The 20,360-nt window shown below is 39.5% G+C and overlaps 1 protein-coding gene across 1 annotated transcript; it reads right to left on the bottom strand.

The window, feature by feature from the left end:
* Positions 1 to 9,829: 9,829 nt before the first annotated feature.
* Positions 9,830 to 13,485, bottom strand: DCAF12L2 (DDB1 and CUL4 associated factor 12 like 2). The gene has a single exon (XM_032264662.1). The coding sequence runs from the start codon at positions 13,188 to 13,190 to the stop codon at positions 11,700 to 11,702; it is 1,491 nt and encodes a 496-aa protein (XP_032120553.1). The 5' UTR covers positions 13,191 to 13,485; the 3' UTR covers positions 9,830 to 11,699.
* Positions 13,486 to 20,360: the final 6,875 nt, after the last annotated feature.

The following is a 20,360-nucleotide window of genomic DNA, read 5'->3' on the forward strand; positions in this document are numbered from 1 at the left end:
GGCTGGGGATGCTGAAAATCCCACAGGGAGCCTCTGCCCAGTGAGAATGAATAAGTCAGGGTCCCGCGTAAAGAAGCAGTCTGACCTGGTCCAAACCACCCAGTCTCACTGGCACCAGCAGCAGGAGAAAGCCGCTGGCTGGAATGGTGGTGATGGCAGCTGCCCCTCCCCCAAGAACTCAGTCTTCCTAGGCAGTCTCCAGCATGCTGCACTGGCCGGTGGGGATTCCATGTCAGTGGGTTTTAGCTTGTGGGGTTCCGTGGAATGGGGCCTACTGAGTGAAATCGCTTGGCTCCCTGGCTTCAGCTCCCTTCCCATGGGCATGGGTAGATCTCCTGCCTCACTGGAGTTCTTGGTGCTGGAGTATGCAAAAAAATCCTGTCTCAGTTCCTGACCCAGTTGCCGCCCACTCAAGTAGCTGTGGTGAGTCTGTCAAACTCTGTGCTTGGGACCCAAGGCCCTGATGGCATGGGCTCACTAGGGGACCTCCTGATCCCGTGGTTCCAGAGATCTGTGGGAAAAGCATGGTTTTCAGGTCACAGTAGCATAATCCCACACCTCCTCCCTTGGCTGGGGGAGGGAGCTCCCTTTGCACCATGCAACTTCTTGACAGGCCCTTGCTCCACCCTCTTTTTCCTTGCTCTCTGTGCATGGTGCCAACTGCCTAGTAAGTCCTGATGAGAGAACCTGGGCACCTAAATTGAAGATGCATAAATCACTGGCTGTTTTTGTTCTTCTATGTGGGAGCCTGAAGACTGGAGCTACTTCTATTCAGTCATCTTTGTTGTTCCTCCCACACACTTTTAAACAATCAGATCTGGCAAAAACATAACTCTCTATCACTAGGACAGTACCAAGAGGATGGGGCTAAATCATTCATGAGAAATCCACTCCCTAATCAAATCACCTCTCTCCAGGCCCCACCTCCAACATTGGATATTACAATTTCAACATGAAATTTGGGTAAGGACAAATATCCAAACTATATTCCATGTATTCCCTTTATATAAATTGAATGGTTATGACATAAATATTCTTCCAGTAGGTTTTAAGAAGAGCGACATAACTTATTTCCTTAACTCCAACTTTTAATCCTTATTCTGCTTCTTTATTACTTTAGTGATATGGGTAAACACACCCACTTTTTAGTGCTATTTGTATTGTCTGTAAAATGATCTGGCTGCTAGTAAACACAGAAATTCAACTTAATAACATGTCTTATCCATAATGTTGACAAAAATGAAATACGAAACAATATTATTGTTGATGAGGACATGAGGTAAAAGGAAATTTTATACACCACTGGTGAGATTTTAAAAACAATACTCATTTATTACTTTAATAGGTTAGAAGTCCACTCATAGAGTGGGTTAGATTGCAGGCTGAGTCTCACAAGGATCAGTCTTAGTCTTGAAATCAAGAATTTGGCCTTCTGTGTTCTCATCTGGAGGCCCTGGGAAATAATGTGCTTCCAAGTTTGTTCATATTGTAGGCAGAATTAAGTTCCTTGAGGCTGAAGAAATGAAATGAGGGTCACTGTCAGATCTTCTAGGCTGTCTTCAATTCTTAGCCATGTCAGCTTTCCATCTTCAAAGCCATTGAGAAAGAATATCTTTTGTATCAAATACTACTCATGCTTCAATTAAGAAAATCTTCTGGAGGACATTAGTGCTTCTTAAGAGTTATATATATAATAATTTTATATATAAAATTATATATATATAATTATTATATTTATATAATTATTATATATATATATATTATTGGACTTTAGGGTCTGGGGTACATGTGCGGAACATGCAGGTTTGTTGCATAGGTACAAACACGGCAATGTGGTTTGCTGCCTCCATACCCCCATCATCGATATCTGGCATTTCTCCCCATGTTATCCCTCCCTAACCTCCCTACCTGCCCCATCCCTACCCTATTCCCCACCAACAGACCCCAGTGTGTGATGCTCCCCTCCCTGTGTCCATGTGTTCTCATTGTTCAATACCTACCTATGAGTGAGAATATGCAGTGTTTGATTTTCTGTTCTTGTGTCAGTTTGCTGAGAATTATGGTTTCCAGCTTCATCCATGTCCTTGCAAAGGACATAAACCCATCCCTTTTATGGCTGCATAGTGTTTCAGGGTGTATATATGCTACATTTTCTTTATCCAGTCTGTCATTGATGGGCATTTGGGTTGGTTCCAAGTCTTTGCTATTGAGAACAGTGCCACAATAAACATACTTGTGCATGTGTCTTTATAGTAGAATGATTTTTAACCCTTTGAGTATATACCCAGTAATGGGATTGTTGGGTCAAATAGTATTTCTAGTACTAGGTCCCGGAGGAATCACCACACTGTCTTCCACAATGGTTGAATTAATTTACACTCCCACCAACAGTGTAAAAGTGTTCCTATTTCTCCATATCCTCTCCAGCATCTGATGTCTCTGGATTTTTTAATGATCACCGTTCTAACTGGCGTGAGATGGTATCTAGATGTGGTTTTAATTTACATTTCTCTAATGACCAGTGATGATGAGCATTTTTTTCATATGTTTATTGCTGTGTAAATGTCTTCTTTTGAAAAGTGTTTGTTCATGTCCTTCACCAACTTTTGATGGGGTTGTTTTTTTTTTCTTGTAAATTTGTTTAAGTACTTTTTAGATTTTGAATATTAGTCATTTGTTAGATGGACAGATTGCAAAAATTTCCTCCCATTCTATAGGCTGCCTGTTCACTCTGATGGTAGTTTCTTTTGCTGTATGAAAGCTCATAAGTTTAATTAGATCCCAGTTGTTCAATTTTGGCTTTTGTAGCCATTGCTTTTCATGTTTTAGTCATGAAGTCTTTGCCCATGCCTATGTCCTGAATGGTATTCCCTAGGTTTTTTTCTGTGGTTTTAATGATTTTAGGTCTTACGTTTAAGTCTTTAATCCATATTGAATTAATTTTTATATAAGGTGTAGAGAAGTGGTCCTATATCAGTTTCTGCGTATGGCTAGCCAGTTTTCCCAACACCATTTATCGAACAGGGAATGCTTTCCACATTTCTTGTTTTTCTTTAGGTTTGTCAAAGATCAGATGATCGTACATGTGTGGTGTTATTTCTGAAGCCTCTGTTCTGTTCCCTTGGTCTTTATGTCTGTTTTGGTACCAGTACCATGCTGTTTTGGTCACTGTCACCTTGTAGTATAGTTTGAAGTCAGGTAGCTTGATGCCTCCAGCTTTGTTCTTATTGCTTAGGATTGTCTTGGCTATACAGGCACTTTTTCGGTTCAATATGAAATTTAAAGTAGTTTTTTTTTTCTAATTTTATGAAGTTTTTTTTTCTAATTTTACATCAATGATAACTTGATGTAAATAGCATTGAGTCTATACATTACTTTGGGCAGTATAACCTTTATCACGATACTGATTCTTTTTATCCATGAGCGTGGAATGTTTTTCCATGTGTTGTGTCTTCTTTTATTTTATTGAGCAGTGGTTTGTAGTTCTCCTTGAAGAGGTCCTTCACATCCCTTGTTAGTTGTATCCCTAGGTATTTTATTCTCTTTGTAGCAATTGTGAATGAGAGTTCACTCATGATTTGGGTCTCTATTTGTCTTATTGGTGTAGAGGAATGATTGTGATTTTTGCACATTAATTTGTATGAGGCTTTGCTGAAGTTGCTTATAGCTTAAGGCGATTTTGGGCTGAGACGATGGGGTTTTCTAAATATACAATCATGTCATCTGCAAACGAGACAATTTGATTTCCTCTCTTCCTATTTGGATACCCTTTATTTATTTCTCTTGCCTGATTGCCCTGGCCAGAACTTCCAATACTATGTTGAATATAATTGGTAAGAGAGGGCATCCTTGTCTTGTGCAAGTTTTCAAAGGGAATGATTCCAATTTTTGCCCATTCAGTATGATGTTGGCTGTGGGTTTGTCATAAATAGCTCTTATTATATTGAGATATGTTCCATCAATACTTAGTTTCTTGAGACTTAATAGCATGAAGTGGTGTTGAATTTTATCAAAGGCCTTTTCTGCCTTTATTGAGATAAGCCTGTGTTTTTTGTCATTGGTTCTGTTTATGTTATGGATTATGTTTATTGTTTTGCATATGTAGAATCAGCCTTGCATCCCAGGAATGAAGCCTGCTTCATCGTAGTGGATAAGCTTTTTGACGTGCTGCTGGATTCAGTTTGCTGGTATCTTGTTGAAGATTTTCACATTGATGTTTATCAAGTATGTTGGCCTAGAAATTTCTCTCTCTCTCTCTTTTTTTTTGTTGTTGTTGTTGTTGTGTCTCTGCCAAGTTTTAGTATCAGGATTATGATGGCCTCATAAAATTAGTTAGGGAGGAGTCCCTCTTTTTCTATTGTTTGAAATTGTTTCAGAAGGAACGGTACCAGCTCCTTTTTGTACCTCTGGTAGAATTCAGCTATGAATCCATCTGGTTCTGGACTTCTTTTGGTTGGTAGGATATCAGGAAAGCTTAAAGAACAACATAGATTCCTGAAATTAGTAGGTATAGGTTCATGTCTTCTCTTTGGTCCACATTTGATTCAGGAAAATTTATGTCATTATAGTTCAGACCCTGTGATGCAGGGCTTATATAACTCTCATACTATTTGTCCAAAATCTACTTGTTTCAGGAGATGAGAAGAAAGAAAATCACAGCCCTGTCAGATGTTCATGGGAAAAAGGGTTCCATGGTCAATTCTGAGAAATACTGAATTATTTATCCCCTCTTGGTGAGAAACAATGCAGCTCATCACAACTCAATTACTCTGGCAAAGACCTCCATGAACTTCCATATTGCATAAAGATAACATTTTCTCAGTTTCAGTCTATTTCAGCTCCATGATACATTCAACACCATAAATCACTCTTTGCTTATCCCTCTTTTCTTCCCCATTCCAACCAGCCTTTTAAAATGTGCCTTCCCTGTTTTTCTTCCTTTTCTGTTAATGAAAGAAATACATATTAGTTTAGACTGTTTCAACATTATATAAATGCATAGAATATTAAGAAAGTCCATCATTATATGATCCCTTAGAGAAACATACAAGTAATACTTTTGAATATATTCTTGCATATACTGTATGCTTCTTTCTGTCTTCATTCTAGTATCTTAAACAAAAATGAAATTATAATATGCATTTGGTTTGCAATGTGCTTCTTTCACATGACAGTAATATCAAGGACACTTCTTGTGAGAACATAAAGAATTAACACCAATATTTTAACAACTGTATAGTATTCCATTGTTTAGCTGTCCAACTAGCCAAGCCCATTCATGAACAGTCCCTCTTGTGGTCCTTTCCACTTCAAAAACCACTTCTGCTATCAATTTTTGCTAAATCATAGCTTGTAGCCATTGAGATAACTTCTCTGTGAAGACCGGCTCCCATCTAAAAGGCAACATTCTCACAGTTGGATGTTAGGCTTGTGGTAACTCTGCTCAGTTTTTTTTTTTAAACATTTTAATTTTTATTTTAGGTTCAGAAGTACATATGTAGGTTTTTATACAGGCAAACAAATTACTCAGGGTGTTGGTGTACAGATTACTTCGTCACTTAAGTACTAAGCATAGTACCGGGCATATTTTTCTGAATCTCTTCCTCCTCTCACCCTCCACCTTCAAGTAGACCTCAGTGTCTATTGTTCCCCTCTTTTTGTCCATGTGTCCCCATTATTTAGATCTAGCAATTTTACTACTGGGAATTTAACCAAAGGAATATAAATTTTTCTATCATAAAGACACATGAATGCATATGTTCCTTGCAACACTATTTACAATAACAAAGACATGGAATCAACTTAAATGCCCATCAATGGTAGACTGAATAAATAAAATGTGGTACATGTACACTATGGAATACTATGAAGCCATAAAAAGGAATGAGATCTACTCAGCTTTATCTGTCAAAGAGACCCTATCTATTTTCTGGTTTTCTAGAATGTTGTCAAAATGCCTGATCTGATTATGGCACTATTTCTTATTTATAGCACTGAAATGGAGTTATTCAATTTAAATATTCCGTACTGTCACATCCATAAGATCTTAAGAAGAAGACGTCTGTCATTTTGAACTAGAAGATCCATTGATATTTTAAACTGATTAGTTTTGCATATAGCCACTGTTACCTTTGGGCTGGATTATTACAGTAACCTACTAATGAATCCCTCTATTTCTCTGTATTTTCTCCTCTACAGTCTACAGTATGCTAATTATAGAGCAATGAGATTTCTTTTTAACAATAAATTACTTCTCAAAAACCCTCTTTGGACTTTCAACTCATTCAGATTAAAATCCAAGGCTCTTATAATTGCCTACAGAGTTCTACATGATATGGTCACCCATTATCTCTCTGACGTTACTCCTATCTTTACTCATTTTATTCCAGCCACACTGGTCTCCTTTCTGCTCCTGAAACATGCCGGGCATGGTTCCACCTCAGGCCTCTTAACTTCTTGTTCTGATCACCTAGAATGTTCCTTTCTGATGTGGGTGCAAAGGTTAATCTGTCACTTCCTTCAGATCTCAGCTCACACATGTCAAGTTATTAAACAGACTTTCACTAAACACTTTATTTAAAAATTCATCTCCCCCTGATATTTTATCCCCACTCTGTTTCAACTGATTTTCTCTATTCTCTTTCAACTAATTTATTTATTTACGTCGGTAACCATTTTACATCCTACACACTTGATAGTTCATCTGTTTATTGTCTGTCTCCTCAATGGACTGTAAGCCTTATGAGGACATGGTTTGCTTGTGTTGTTTGATGCATCATTTCTATCCAGCACCTAGAAGAGTGCTTGATATATAGTAAGCATTCAACAAATATTTGCTGAATGAGTAAAGAAGTGAAAATAGAAAAGTCTTTGTTTTTAATATATTAATCCCCAAACTGAACATTTTACTACTATTTTATTGTTCCTTTTTTTTCAGTTGCTTCTTCTAGAATGTATCATTCTTACAGTCCTATATCACCTTCAAATAAATATAACCCTTTTCCAGTATTTATATCTAATATTTTCTATCTTTTCTAATTGCTGAATCTGGAAATGTGTAACAACACTAAATACTGGTGGTGATTTTAGGAGTTCTTGTTTTGTTTCTTACCTGCACAGGAGTTTCTTTAATGTTGAAGATTCGGGTTGAAGTTTAAAACACAAAACACACATATACACGAGCACACACATACACACACTTACCATATGAAGAATATTTTTTCACATAATTTACTAAGAATTTTACCAAAACAATAGTGAGTTTGGTTAAATCGTTTATTATAATTTAGTGATATGAGCATGTGAGTCTTCTCATTTGACTTACTATAAATACATTGCAATACTAGATTTTTCAATAGTGAAGTCTCCTTAAATTCAATGAACTAGCTTTATGTTGCCATAGTATTTGGTGAACTAATGGATTTGATGAACTAATGTGTCCAACTAATGGATTTGGTAAACTAACGGATTACATTCGTTTTTAAAGGATAAGTGGTATCGATTTACATGTCAAATCAGTCTCTTTTTGTTTTCTGTCATTTTACTCAAATTTGTTAATATTTTGCTGGCCTACTATAAAAAAAGAATAAATTATTTTCTCTTTATGCTGTGAAGCACCTCAAAGGTGGATATTCCTTGACAATGTGAAATATTTTACATATGAAACCATCAAATCTGTGTGTCTATTATCTGTTTATGTATGTGATATTTTTGCATGAAAAGATAGACCTTAAAAAACTAACATTTTTATTTCTAGAGTTAATGGTCTGGTCTGGTTCCTTATTTTTTATTGAAAAGTTTAGTTATTTGTATTTTCTGATTATTTTTTCACTCATATTTTACATTTACCTGTCTAATAAAGAAATCTGGGCCTGTAATTATTTCTTCTGTCTCACTTTTAGTAATTTGCATTTGTGCTATTTATTATAATGCTAAGGAAAGGAGTATTCTCCTCGGACATCTCTTTTGCTTTTTTCAAGACAGGGAACGTTGGCAGAGACCTACACTTGTGGCATTGAGGTAAGAACTTAAACAAGAACTAGCAGCAGCTGGTGATGTGGTGATATTCCACCGCTGTGAGGCTGTCAGGAATGCTAGTGCTAGCTGGGTGTTGGGAATACTGGGTACATCTCAGAGTAGGAGAATAAGTGGTCCAGAAATGACTACCTCTGGAACCCTGCTTTGTGAGCCAGGTCTGACTTTTCATTGTCCAAGAAGAGACAGCAGTTGAGCAATTCAAAAGCCTAATTAGTGGACCAATGTGAACAGTCTTACGGAGTCCTAGGTAAATACTTAGGAAGATTATCTGTGAGAAAAGTTGCCCTTTATGGCTTTTAGGTGGAGACTCAAAATCTTTATAATTTTAGTATTAAAAAATGTATTGTTGTCTCATGCTAAGGTCACAGCATTTGTGTAGAATAAGTTTCTATCATCCTATACCATTTTCTTCCTCATCCAGCTTTTTTCTTAACTTCCATTTATTTATGTGTTTGTTTGTTTGTTTGTTTTTTGTTTAGTGAGAAAGGGTTCTCACTCTGTTGCCTAGGCTGGAGGAGTAAGTGGCATGATCGCCACTCACTGCAACTTTGACCTCCTGGGCTCAAGTGATCCTCCCACTTCAACCTCCTGAGAAGCTGGGACTACAGGAGTGTGCCACCACCTCGGCTAATTTTTATATTTGCTGTAGAGATGGTGATTCCCCATTTTGCCCAGGCTGCTCTGGAACTCCTGGGCTCAAGCAATCTGCCTACCTTAGTCTCCCAAAGTGCTAGGATTACAGGCTTGAGTGACTGAGCCAGGCTTTGTCTCTTTTTATTGTTTTAAAGATCCTTCATATGTTTTCTGTTCTACTTTCCTCTGAAAAGACAAGATTCGTAGTGTTTCACAGCACTCACCTTCCCAGAAGTGAGAAATTTCATCCTGGGATACACAGCCAAATCTTCCCTGGTTTACGTTCTCCTGATGTCACAGAGGCACGTCCAATTCAATAAGTCCCAAATTAAACTGATCATTCTCCCCCATCCTATCTATACCTATTTTCTTTATTTTTATTTATTGTCACTATTCATTCATATTCAATCGGAGCCTGAGAGTCCACCTAAATTTTTTGGTTTTCCTCATCCTTCACGTGAAATACTGTTTCTTCATTTTATTTTCCCTCATTGTTTTGAATAACTTTCTCCCTTTCCATACCCCCCCCACTATCCTAGTTTAGACCTTCATGGTCTCCTTCTTGGATTTTCTTCAGTGACATCTTATACTTTGGATATAACTTAAACCAGCATGCAATAGACCAGGAAAACCTACTAGTTCCAGCTAAGTATCTAAGGAAAGTTGCTGTGTGTAATCCATCTCCAGATATACAAGTCTGAACTGTGGCTACTCTCTTCCTTTAGTGTGGCAGCATTTCTATTTCTTGCCCTCATTTTCTCATTTTCTTGTTCTTTGTTTCAGAACCTACTTGGTACTCTGACAACAAATCAAATTAAATCAGCCACAGGGGCTTAGAAAAAAAGGACCAAGATGAAGTAGATATAAGATTGGCAAAGAGCACAGAGTTTGGTGACACACTGTTGGCAGGGGTGTGGTAAAGCATGTGTGCATCCATTACTTGTAGGAGGTTACGGTGGTGGGAACTCTTTGGAAGGTGGCTTAGCGATGGCTATTAATACAAAATGAACTTACTCATTGACCCAGGAATTCCATTTCTAGGAATTATCCTGCAGATATATTTACGCTTGTACACAAAGATGTATACACTTAAGTAATCACCGCAGAAGAGTTTACAGTAACAGAAAACCAGAACCAACATAAATGATCATCAAAGGTGTAATGAAGAAATCAAGTGTATTCCCATCACACAATAGAACAGTATGCAGTAAAATTAAGTAGATACGTATAAGAAAAAATCTCTGAGATCTTGTGATTAAAAAGGCACAGATATGTACAGTACATTATTGCTTGTATAAAAATTGTAAACACACATACATATGTTCATATATATATATATATATATATATAGACTAAATCTAAATGTGTATTCACAAAAAAATATACTGGTGCTAATCTATGGGCAATAAACTAGTGACCCTGGGGTTTGAGATTTACTTTTAACTGTATACTTTTTATACAGTATGTTTTCTTGATCATGTGCTTGTATTAAAATTATTCTAAATTGGCATAAAACAAAACACAAAGACCAAGTGGTAAGTCTTAATATAGGTAGTTCAACATATGAGAAATAGCTGCACATATAAAATGATGTACATATATGCCTTCTCCTCACATGGGAACTAACATATGCAAACAGATATTCAAATATATTGTATATGTAAGTAGTTGTAAGTACATGTATATTGGTATAAATTAAAAATGGTTTGTTCAGTCATCTTAAAAAAACACCTAGCCATCCTACTTTACACAAGTATATTTTCATAATGTATTCCAGATGTTATTTTGTAATCTTTTAACTTATAACCATAAGTTTCATTTTCAAAAAGAGATGTACAGAATAATGTCTACATAGCTGATGCTTCAGATTCAGCCTCTGTCCTGGAAAGTTTTGACTTTGATAAATATGTTCCCAGAAAGACAAATAGAAAATAAAGCATATATTTAAGCATTAAGAACTTAAGTCTCCCACTTAATTGCTAAGATGCTGAACATATTTTATTTATTTTTCCGCAATACATCACATACTGGATCCAGAATTATCTATGTATACAGTAATAAAAAATCAACAACACCTACTCTCAGCACAACTGCCACAACTGGTTTTTCACTGCAAATAGCTACCTGAATTTAAAGAGTTCCCCCCCACCCCACCCCATACCTCCCTGATTGCCCTACTACATATATAGATCAATATTGAATATTTCTGAAAATCTGTAGCATAGAAAAGCAGGCCACAATACACTGGCTTTAAACAAGAATACTGAGGGCCTGAGGATAGTGATGGTAAAGTTTTACTGAATAACCAAAATTATTGATTAATAGTATGAACAATATTGTAAGATTTCTGACTAAGAACATATTTTTAAAGCATTTTACACATCAACAATATACAAGCAACAGACATTGAGTTTCCAACATCCAAATGAATCACACCCTAAAATGGTGTGTGCCACACTCTAGAATGGTGGCAATCTAGAACCTGAACTGTATTTTCTAATTAGAGTAAGGCTATAAATGATGGGTAGTTCCTCAGAACAGCCCCAAAGATGCTTTGTAGCACACATTTCCCTAAAACACCATACATCTAACATGTGTACAAGATCTGAATACTATTGCAATATTAATCAAACTAACGCACTGAATAGTAGTGAAGACTATGACTGCATCAGCCTAAAGAAGGAGGCTACGTGAATCTGTTAAAGACAGAACACAATTAAGGTTCAGTGAAAACTCTTTGAATGAGAAGGCAAAAATATACTGCTGTTGGGAAACGTGAATGAGAGTTTTAAAGCCAAAGTTTTGACTGTCCAAAGGACCACTTGTGCTCTCTCACACCCACTGCATTGTTCCAGTTCTCTCTTTCTCTTTCTTTCTCTGCCTAATACACGAGGCACACGTAAGTTGGACTGGTTCCACCTGGAAGACAAAAGCCACACAAAATTAAAAGCACAAATGCAGCATGAAGAAGGAAAGTGAGGCAGAACCGAAAGGTAAACCTGTGCACTTTGAGAACAAGGCGTCCATCCTTAGCTCCAGAGGCCGGCGTAGTTCCCATGGAGACCTGAAGGGAGAGGTCCCCCAGCTACAAAGAGTTTCATCTCGGGCCAGTTGTAGCAGTGGGTGTAGAGGGCGTTGGGGAACTCTTCCATGCCACCAAAGTAGTTCATCCAGACGTCATCCTGGTTGAGCCAGCCTCTGCCACAGTCGAGCTTGAGCTTCTTCCCTGCAGGTTCCGGAGTGGAGTCGAGGCTCGCGGAGGCTCTCTCCTCCAGGAACTTCTGGGCGCGGATGTCATAGAAGAGCAGGGAGCCATGGCCGGTGCCCACAGTGATCAGGTGGCGGTAAAAGCTCAGCGACCGCACGCCCGTGCCACCCTCTCGAGAGCACAGGGGCCGGATGTTGTGCTGGCGCTGGCGTGGATCCAGGAAGGACACGTGGGACTGAGAGCCCACAGCGTACACGGACAATTCATCGCAGTAGGTCAGGCATACATTCTCTCGGCAGTAGGGCAGCCTGATGGACAGCAGCCTGGATAATGTGCTCCGGGCTTTCCACAGGTGGAAGTAGCCATCCAAGGACACCGCTCCCAGCTCCTGGTTCTTGCCGCTGAAGGCCAGGGCCCGCACTTTGCGGTTGCTCGGGTTGGTGCTGGCCCTGGGTATGGCCTCCACATCCCTCGGACGAATGTGGGCATATACGGGGAGACCCACCTCACTGTGCCAGGCAATGCTGCCATGGAACATGTCCGGGTCCATCCGCCACAGCGCCACGGTGCCGTCGCGGGAGCCGCTCACAGCCACGGTGTCACTCAGCCAGGCGATGGCAAAGATCCAGTCCTTGTGGCCATGGCGGTCGCCCAGGCACAGGGGATCCAGGGTGGGCAGCCGGTAGATGGCCAGGCTGTTGGGGTTTTCGCCGCCAGTGGCTAGAAGCGTCTTGGAGGGATTCAGCTCGATGGCATGGATGCCGCAGCCATGATGGGCCGGGGCCAGGCCGGCATCCTTGTCCCGCATGAGGGGGATGCGTGTGATGTGGCCCGACTGCACATCCACCACGAAGAACGTGTTACACTTGGTGCCGCACACCACCTGCCTGGAGTTCAGCCACTGAGACGCGAACACCTTGTTGAGGGTGCCCAGGTCTAGCTGGCGCTCCGTCAGCAGCTCGGGCAGCCTCTGTACCGCGTAGCCCCGCAGCTCGCTCTCGAAGCCCTGGAGCCCCGCTGCGCCCCGGGCGCCTACCTCCCGGCCCTTCAGATAGTGCACCAGCCAGCGACGCGTCGCCGGCCGCCTCTGCTTCTTAGGTAATAGCGGCCCCTCTCCGTCCGCCGCCGCCAAGCCCTGCGACGAGGAGCTCCCGGCGCCGGCCTCGATAGCCGGCGCTTTCCGTTTCCTGCTACCTGTTTGCTGCTGGGCCGTGGTGGGCGGCGGGCGATCTGCCGCGGCGGCCGCGGCGGCTGCGGCGGCGGCGGCGGCGGCGCGGCGGCGGTGGCGGCGCGTGGCTCCAGTGTTGGCCATGGTGGCGGTGGCGGGGATGGCTGCGCTTCCGCGTCAGCCCAGAGCGTAGGGTGTCTAAGGCCAAGAAGCTGGTGCGATCGCGGGCGCCGAGACTTCAGAGTCTGAGGCTCAGTGGTGGTGACGGCGGCAGCGGCGGACCTGGTCACAGATGCGCGGCCTGAGGGAGCAGAGCGCGGGCAAAGCGCGGCGGCGGTGGCGGTGGCAGTGCAGACCTAGGCGAGAGCGGGAAGAGTGGCTGTCTGGCTGGCTGCGAGAGCGAAGTCAGTGTGGGGGAAGACTACGCAGGGGCCCTAGTGTGAAGGGCGGAGGCAGTGGGAGGAGCTGCTGGGCGGGCGTGGGGTGCCTGTCGGGTAGCGGAGGCCGCGCGGGGTGGAGGCTGGAAGGGGGCGGAGAGGAGAAGCGGGTAGCAGAGCTACAGGGACAGAGTTGCGGAAGGCCTGTACACCAGGACCTCCAGTATCAGACACGTGGCGTTTTGATACCCTCAGGACTACAGCTAACTACCCTTCTTAAAATCCCTACTTCCATAAAATCTGAAACCTAAGATATAGTCAAGCACGGGGCTAGAATACGGCCAAGCCACGATCTGTCTGGAGAAACTAGTGCGCGCTTGCAGTAATCTTGGGATAGCCTTCTCTTATATTAGACATTGAATTTGGCAGTGGATGGGGGGTTCAGCAGTGGCACGGAGACCTTGGTCCCTATGTCAGACCTGCGGCTTCTCCAGTTTCAGCTCCTAGGTTGATGTCTTAAACAGCTTCAACCAACTATGTTTTCTTCCCCCTTGTTTTCCCCCCTTTCTCAAACTGAAGACTTTGAGCACGGAATCTCTGAGGGATGCGTTCCAAATGCAGTTCCCAAGGCCCTGCTTTCCACCCAGATGTAATCAGGAGCCCTTTGGTGAGAAAGCAGCCTCAGGAGCATCGAGGGCTGCAGTGATGATGGGGGTGGAGACACGGGGGTGAGGGGTGAAGAGAAGAGTTTTCCTCTAAAGCACTGAGTTCTTTCAAACTTAGCCCAGGGCAGGTTGAGTGAACGTGAACAGGTCCAGGAGTGGGGTACCTCCCTCTCTCTCCTGGGAGGGGAAGGTCAGCCCAAACTTGCAGTTGTACAAATCTTGGCAGAGTCCTGTTTTGGTGCGGGGGCTCCCTTGGACATTGGTACAGTACTCAGAGGAATGCACAGGATTTCCACAAGCACATATGATAAAGAACTTTCCAAACTGACTAAATGGCAAAATGGTGAGAGTGTGAATGTTCAAAGCATGAGTTTGGCATTCTGCAGAGTCACATGATCCATATGTGCACTGAAGCTTTAGGGCAGTCAATCCTAAAGCAAGCCCCCAATTCCACAATAATACATTGTACTGAAATGCTGGTGGCTGATACCAAGTCTGCACAGGTCCCAGTCCTCCTCCACACACACACACACACACACACACACACGCGCGCGCGCGCACACATACACACACACACACACACACACAGTGTTTGTTAAGAGGATGTGCAGAGGTCACGTGGTGACTTTACTTTCCTTGAACAGAGATCATGAAAACTACTTTGTTGCTGTTTTTCCCCATTCTCCTTGCTCTTTACAACCTTATCTCAAGCCCAGAAACTCCAAGTACACCATTGGTCCTTCACATTTCTCCAGTTCAGCTGTTGCAACCTAGTGCCCATCCTCCCCTTCTCTACCTCAATAATCCTACCCTTGTTTAGTGCTGTATCAAGAGGAGGGTGTCGGTGACGGATTGTGAGTAACCTGAAAACGAAAAAAAATGCTCATGATTTCATAACTGGAAGTGACATTACAAGAGAATAACTGATCACCAATTTCTTTAACCTAACCAATCTTAAGGCTTTCTTCTTTTCTAAAAAAAAAATCCCATCTTAGAAAACTTTATTATATAAGACTTCATGGTATATTTTTTACTGTTGTGGTAAATAAAATACCCTAAAAATCTTAGGCTATATCAGACTAGTTGTTCATATATAACATATGTATAATAAATTGACTGAAATGTGTATGCGTGTGTATATATATATATATATATGTGGTTTATATATTATATATATATGTATGCATATATCCACATAAACATTTTGTTAATTTGTACAAATATGTGGAGTACATTAGGAATTTTGTTATATCTATATATGCCTAGTGATCAGGTCAGAGGATTTAGGGCATCCACCACCAGAGTACAATACATTTCTGTTAAGTATAGTCAAGCTATCTTGCTATCCAACATTGAATTTATTCCTTCAGTCTTATTGTATGCCTGTACTCTTTAACCCTTTCTCTTCATCCTCTCCTCTCGCCACTCCCATTCGCAGTTTCTGTTACCTATCTTTCCACTCTCTATCTGCATATGATCATATTTTTGTAGCTCCCATATATAAGTGAAAACACGGAATATTGGTCTTTTTTTTCCTAGCTTATTTCACGTAAGATAATGATCTACAGTTTCATCCATGTTGCTGCAAATGATATGATTGCATTATTTTATGGCTATTACATAGCACATGTATAGCATGTTTGTTAAAGTAAATAATGCTTATAACAGCTACTATTTATTGAAAACCTATTCATGTTCTGGGCTGAAAGGATGTGCTAAATGCTTCAAATGCTAAATGCTTTATGTACATTTAGCCTCACAATAACTCTATAACGTAGGTTCTATTCTTACTGCCATGTTTTAAAATGAGGGAAATTGAGGCTCAGGAAAGATAGTGACTCCCTAGTTGTCACACAGCTAGTAAGCGATAAAGTCAAGATGTAAATCCCTCTGTGACTCTAATGCTTTCGTGACTTAAGACTACTCTATTCAACAAACGTTTTTTTTTGTTTCCTTCTCTTAAAAATAATGTAAACTACCCCTATTGTTGAAATTTTACATGCTTTGTGTCTTCTGCTCTTCTTAAAGGTAACCGGAATTCATAAATAAATACTGAATGCAAATTATGTACAACACTGTCCATATAATATTTAAAGGCAAATATATCATCTCTGGGACATAGTTTTTACACATTTCTTTTAATCAATACTTATGAGATGCAGTAATATGTATTCACAAGCTTTTATATTTTTGGTAGAAATAACATCCACATAAATTTCCACTTTTTGTTAATATAAATACATAATATTTAAATATATTAATATGTCTGTAGGGGGTGGTCAGATTACTATCATGTATTAATAAATAAATTAGGTTAACTTCATCTAGAATATTATACCCGAAACACATTTCTTTTCTGCTAGGCTTTCAAATTTCTCTAAGCTCTTTACTTAAAGATGTACAAACAACTTCCAGTCCAAAGGCAAGATATGTTGACAGATGTACAGTTTTATATACGAACTTGCAATTTTGAAACTTCCTTGGCATCTGCTTTCTTCCAGGTATAGGAAAATACAATGTCTGCTAATATATAACTTCATGAATAGTGTGTTTATTGTTGAAAGCGTAGCTGCAATGGCATGTGATAAAAATGTCAGATGTCTGTATAGTTTTTTCAGTGCTGGGATCTCAGTTAGGTACTTCTACTACCTCTGAGGGCCACTGTGTATGTGAGTGTGAATATCTTGTCAGTCCTTACTGAGATATTACTATGTTTATTACTGGTTTTTGCTTTGTATTAGACTAGCCTGTCTCCCTACACTAGATTCCCCTGCATTGGATGGGGTCTTATATGAATGGCTTCAGGGCATTGCCTCATGCTGTTCTCTAATTACTTAATGTATTTAAGTTTTGTTTTCCCAATCAGATTGTAAACTCCTCAAAAGTTTACATGTTTTCTATTTCTTTGGCACTATCACACTATTAAAACTTGGGATTGACTTGTTGATAAGTAAAAAGAACTAAAAAAAAAAAAAAAAAAGAAAAGAAAAGAAATTGAAATATCCAACAAGTAGAATGTATTTTGTAATAAAATTACTTGAAGTGGAGAAAGTGAGGGATTTCAGTTGAAGTGTGATAATGCCACATAACTTGTTTGAATTGATATAGATATCTATGCTGACCTATTTTGACCTATATATCTACATATACATAATTTCATCAAGTTGTGTTATTTTATTATCTATATCTATCTCTCTTTTTATACCTATATGTATATATGTTTCCTTGAACCACTGGATGATTTCATCAATTGTGTCTGTCCACTTTTCTCATCTATGAATGAAAAAACGAGATGTCTAGCCAGTAACCAATATAGATTACCAATTAAAAATTAAGGCAGAATATTTATTTCCGTGTGGTATCATGAATATAAACTTGTTTCTAAATGTGATTTAAATCATTTTAAAAGTGTTAGATTTTATGTCCAAAACTAAAATAGTCTCAGGAAAAAGACACTGAAAAGTTGAGAAAAAGGTGGGACAATAATAAGACGGGTGGACCAGTAACAAGTCTGTTTGAATAAATTCTAAAAGCGCTTTTATATAAACTACAGAAAAATAGATGTTACAAATAAGGCCATACAAATTGGCGTATATTTTCAGATATAGAGGCATTTGCATTCAGAAATGTGATCATATAGTCATTTCCAATATGTTGTATATAGATATGAAACAAAGATGCCCTTAAAAGTATTTTGTGACATTTTGTTTACATTTGTATGCATAGCCTTTGGGTTATCTTTATCAGCAAGCATAAATATAAGACACTAAAAAAAGAAACATAGTTAATTAAGCTTGTTTTAAAATAACATGCGATAATGATATGGTTACTTACACCAGACACAAGACAAACTATTATTGAATTAATAAATTGAATAAATCTTCTCTTAATCTCTAATGATAACACAGTTGTAACATTTTCAAGCTGTGACCTTGTCAAGTCTCCTAAGATAAGCAGCTATGACCCTGTAGTCAGATCATTCTTCCAAACTTCATGACGCAGAAAGTGGTATAGATGACTCAGCAGGTTGTCTCTCTCTATGATGACACAACTAAAGGCATAGGCTGTCAGATGGGCTAAGATAGGGAAGACTTATCACATTATTGCATTTCCTATAAACAGAATTATAGGAAAGGAGGCAATTTTGACTCCATGACCTCTTCTATGCCCTACTCCTCTCCATGTTTTCTAAGAGGAAGCAATGTGTCATAGTCTAAGCTCGGGCTTTGTTTTATGAGAGGGTAGATTCAATGCTAGTTATGTTTTATGGGAGACACTACAGTATAGTGGTTATGTGAGTCAGCTCTGGAGCCAGATAACATATTTTGAATTCTGGTTCTATGGCTTGCTGGCCTTGGAACTGGGCCAATTATAATATTCCCTTTGCAATTATTCCCTTACTTTTAAAATGGGGATAATAATAGCACTTATGCCATGGGGTTGTTTTGATGGCTAGAGTTAATACATATATAACAATAAGAACAGTGCGTGGCAGATTATAAAGCACTTAATACATTTCATAAAACTACCTTTCCTCCTTTCCGCTACTTAACTTTACAAAGACAGCTTGGTAGCAATGCTAATGGGGTTTTGTGAGTACCTGCTGTATTGTGAAATACACGTAGTCAACATTATGAAAACTGGCACACACAGAGATAAATTATTTGTAGTATGAGTTACTTGTCTATTTACATACAGCTCATCAGTGTCTATTCTGTTGCAAACCTAAAGATGAATATTAAGTGTGAAGAATGTACTGTAAGAATAACTTTATAACATGCTAGGAGATCACCAAGGGGAAGTCGTAAGGGTTTATTTTGTGAAGCAGCCAAACTTGGGTTCCTTTTGCTAATAATTGTCAATATAAATATGCACCCAAAACAAAGAACTAATCTTTTCTTAGATTTAGAGCATTTCTTATCAGTTGATAGTTGTAAAATTGAATAGTCGTGGCTGAATAAAATGCCATGGATAATGCTCCGATATTAGCTAGGTATGTAAAGGAAGACCTTAAGGAGATTATGTTGGTAAAATTGATTAAGAAATCATTCTATTCCATGCTCTGAAATGTTTTAACCAGATATAGATGCCTAGTTGCTATTTTCCCAACCTTCAATACCAACTTACTCCTATCTTTGAATTCATAATGTATGCCAAGGCATCTCAATTTTATATCTCTATCCCAAACCTGTTTGTTCAACTTCCTACTTGTCATCTTGGCTATCAAAACAGAACTTCAAATTCAGACAGTATGAGTTCAAGGTCTTGATTTCAGCCCCCATGTACCTGAGTTTATACAGTTCCGTTTTAATGAATAGTACCACCATCCATCCAGCTGTACAAACCAGAGTGGTAACAACCCTCCTTGAACACACATCTCTTATCTTCAAGTTCAATATTCCATCTTCTACCATTTCTCAAATTCATTTAATCTCAATATCTCCACAGCTACCACCCTTTCCCAAGCCACCTTCATAAGCAATTTTCCTAAAACCACCCTTTTCCTCCTGCATTCAATTCTCCACGCTGTAGCCAGAGTGATACTCACAAAATACAGATTTGGCCATGTCACTACACTGATTTTAAAAAGATAATGTTTTCCTGTTGTCTTAGGATAAAGACCAAAATCCTTAATGCAGCCTACAAGGCCCAGCATGATAAGTGACTTATGTTCTACAGCCACAGGTCAATTTTTTCTCATTACTTTTTTGATCCAGCCACACTGGTCCTTTTTCATTTCCTCACTGATGTGAAATAGCTTCATGCCTCAAATCCGTTTTGCATGCTGTTCTCTCTGCATGAAATCCTTTCTCCCTGTAGGTCTTCCCACCTCCCCTACCCCACCACCCCCCCTTCCGCCCACAGATAGCTTGTTAACTCCTTATCCTTCAGATTTTAGGTCAAGTATCACTTTCTTAGGGAAGCACTCCTTGACCTCCCAGAATACATCAGATCTCTGATCTCCTATTATACATGGGAGAATTTTCATAATGTTGTTTAATGACATTTATCAGAAAGGAAATTTTGTAGTTATTCCTGTGATTCTTTGTTTAATGTCTATATCCACCAAACATTTGAACAAATACCCCCGAAAGGCAAAGGTGATATCCATTGTGCTTACTACTTAGCCCCAGTGGCTAGCATGCCACAGAAATACTCAGTTAATATTTGATGAATAATTACTGAATGAAATTTTAAGGCCCCTGAAGTTTTGTTCAACTGGTACATCAAAACTATTTACACTATTTGACAAACAACCTCTTAATTTAATA

Source organism: Sapajus apella, unplaced genomic scaffold, assembly GCF_009761245.1.
Source record: "Sapajus apella isolate SASKATOON/1434 unplaced genomic scaffold, GSC_monkey_1.0 scaffold145, whole genome shotgun sequence".
Classification (NCBI taxonomy): domain Eukaryota; kingdom Metazoa; phylum Chordata; class Mammalia; order Primates; family Cebidae; genus Sapajus; species Sapajus apella.

Bases quoted from the DNA above. Each gene is read 5' to 3' on its own strand.
- DCAF12L2 (XM_032264662.1), bottom strand. From the start codon at position 13,190: ATGGCCAACACTGGAGCCACGCGCCGCCACCGCCGCCGCGCCGCCGCC.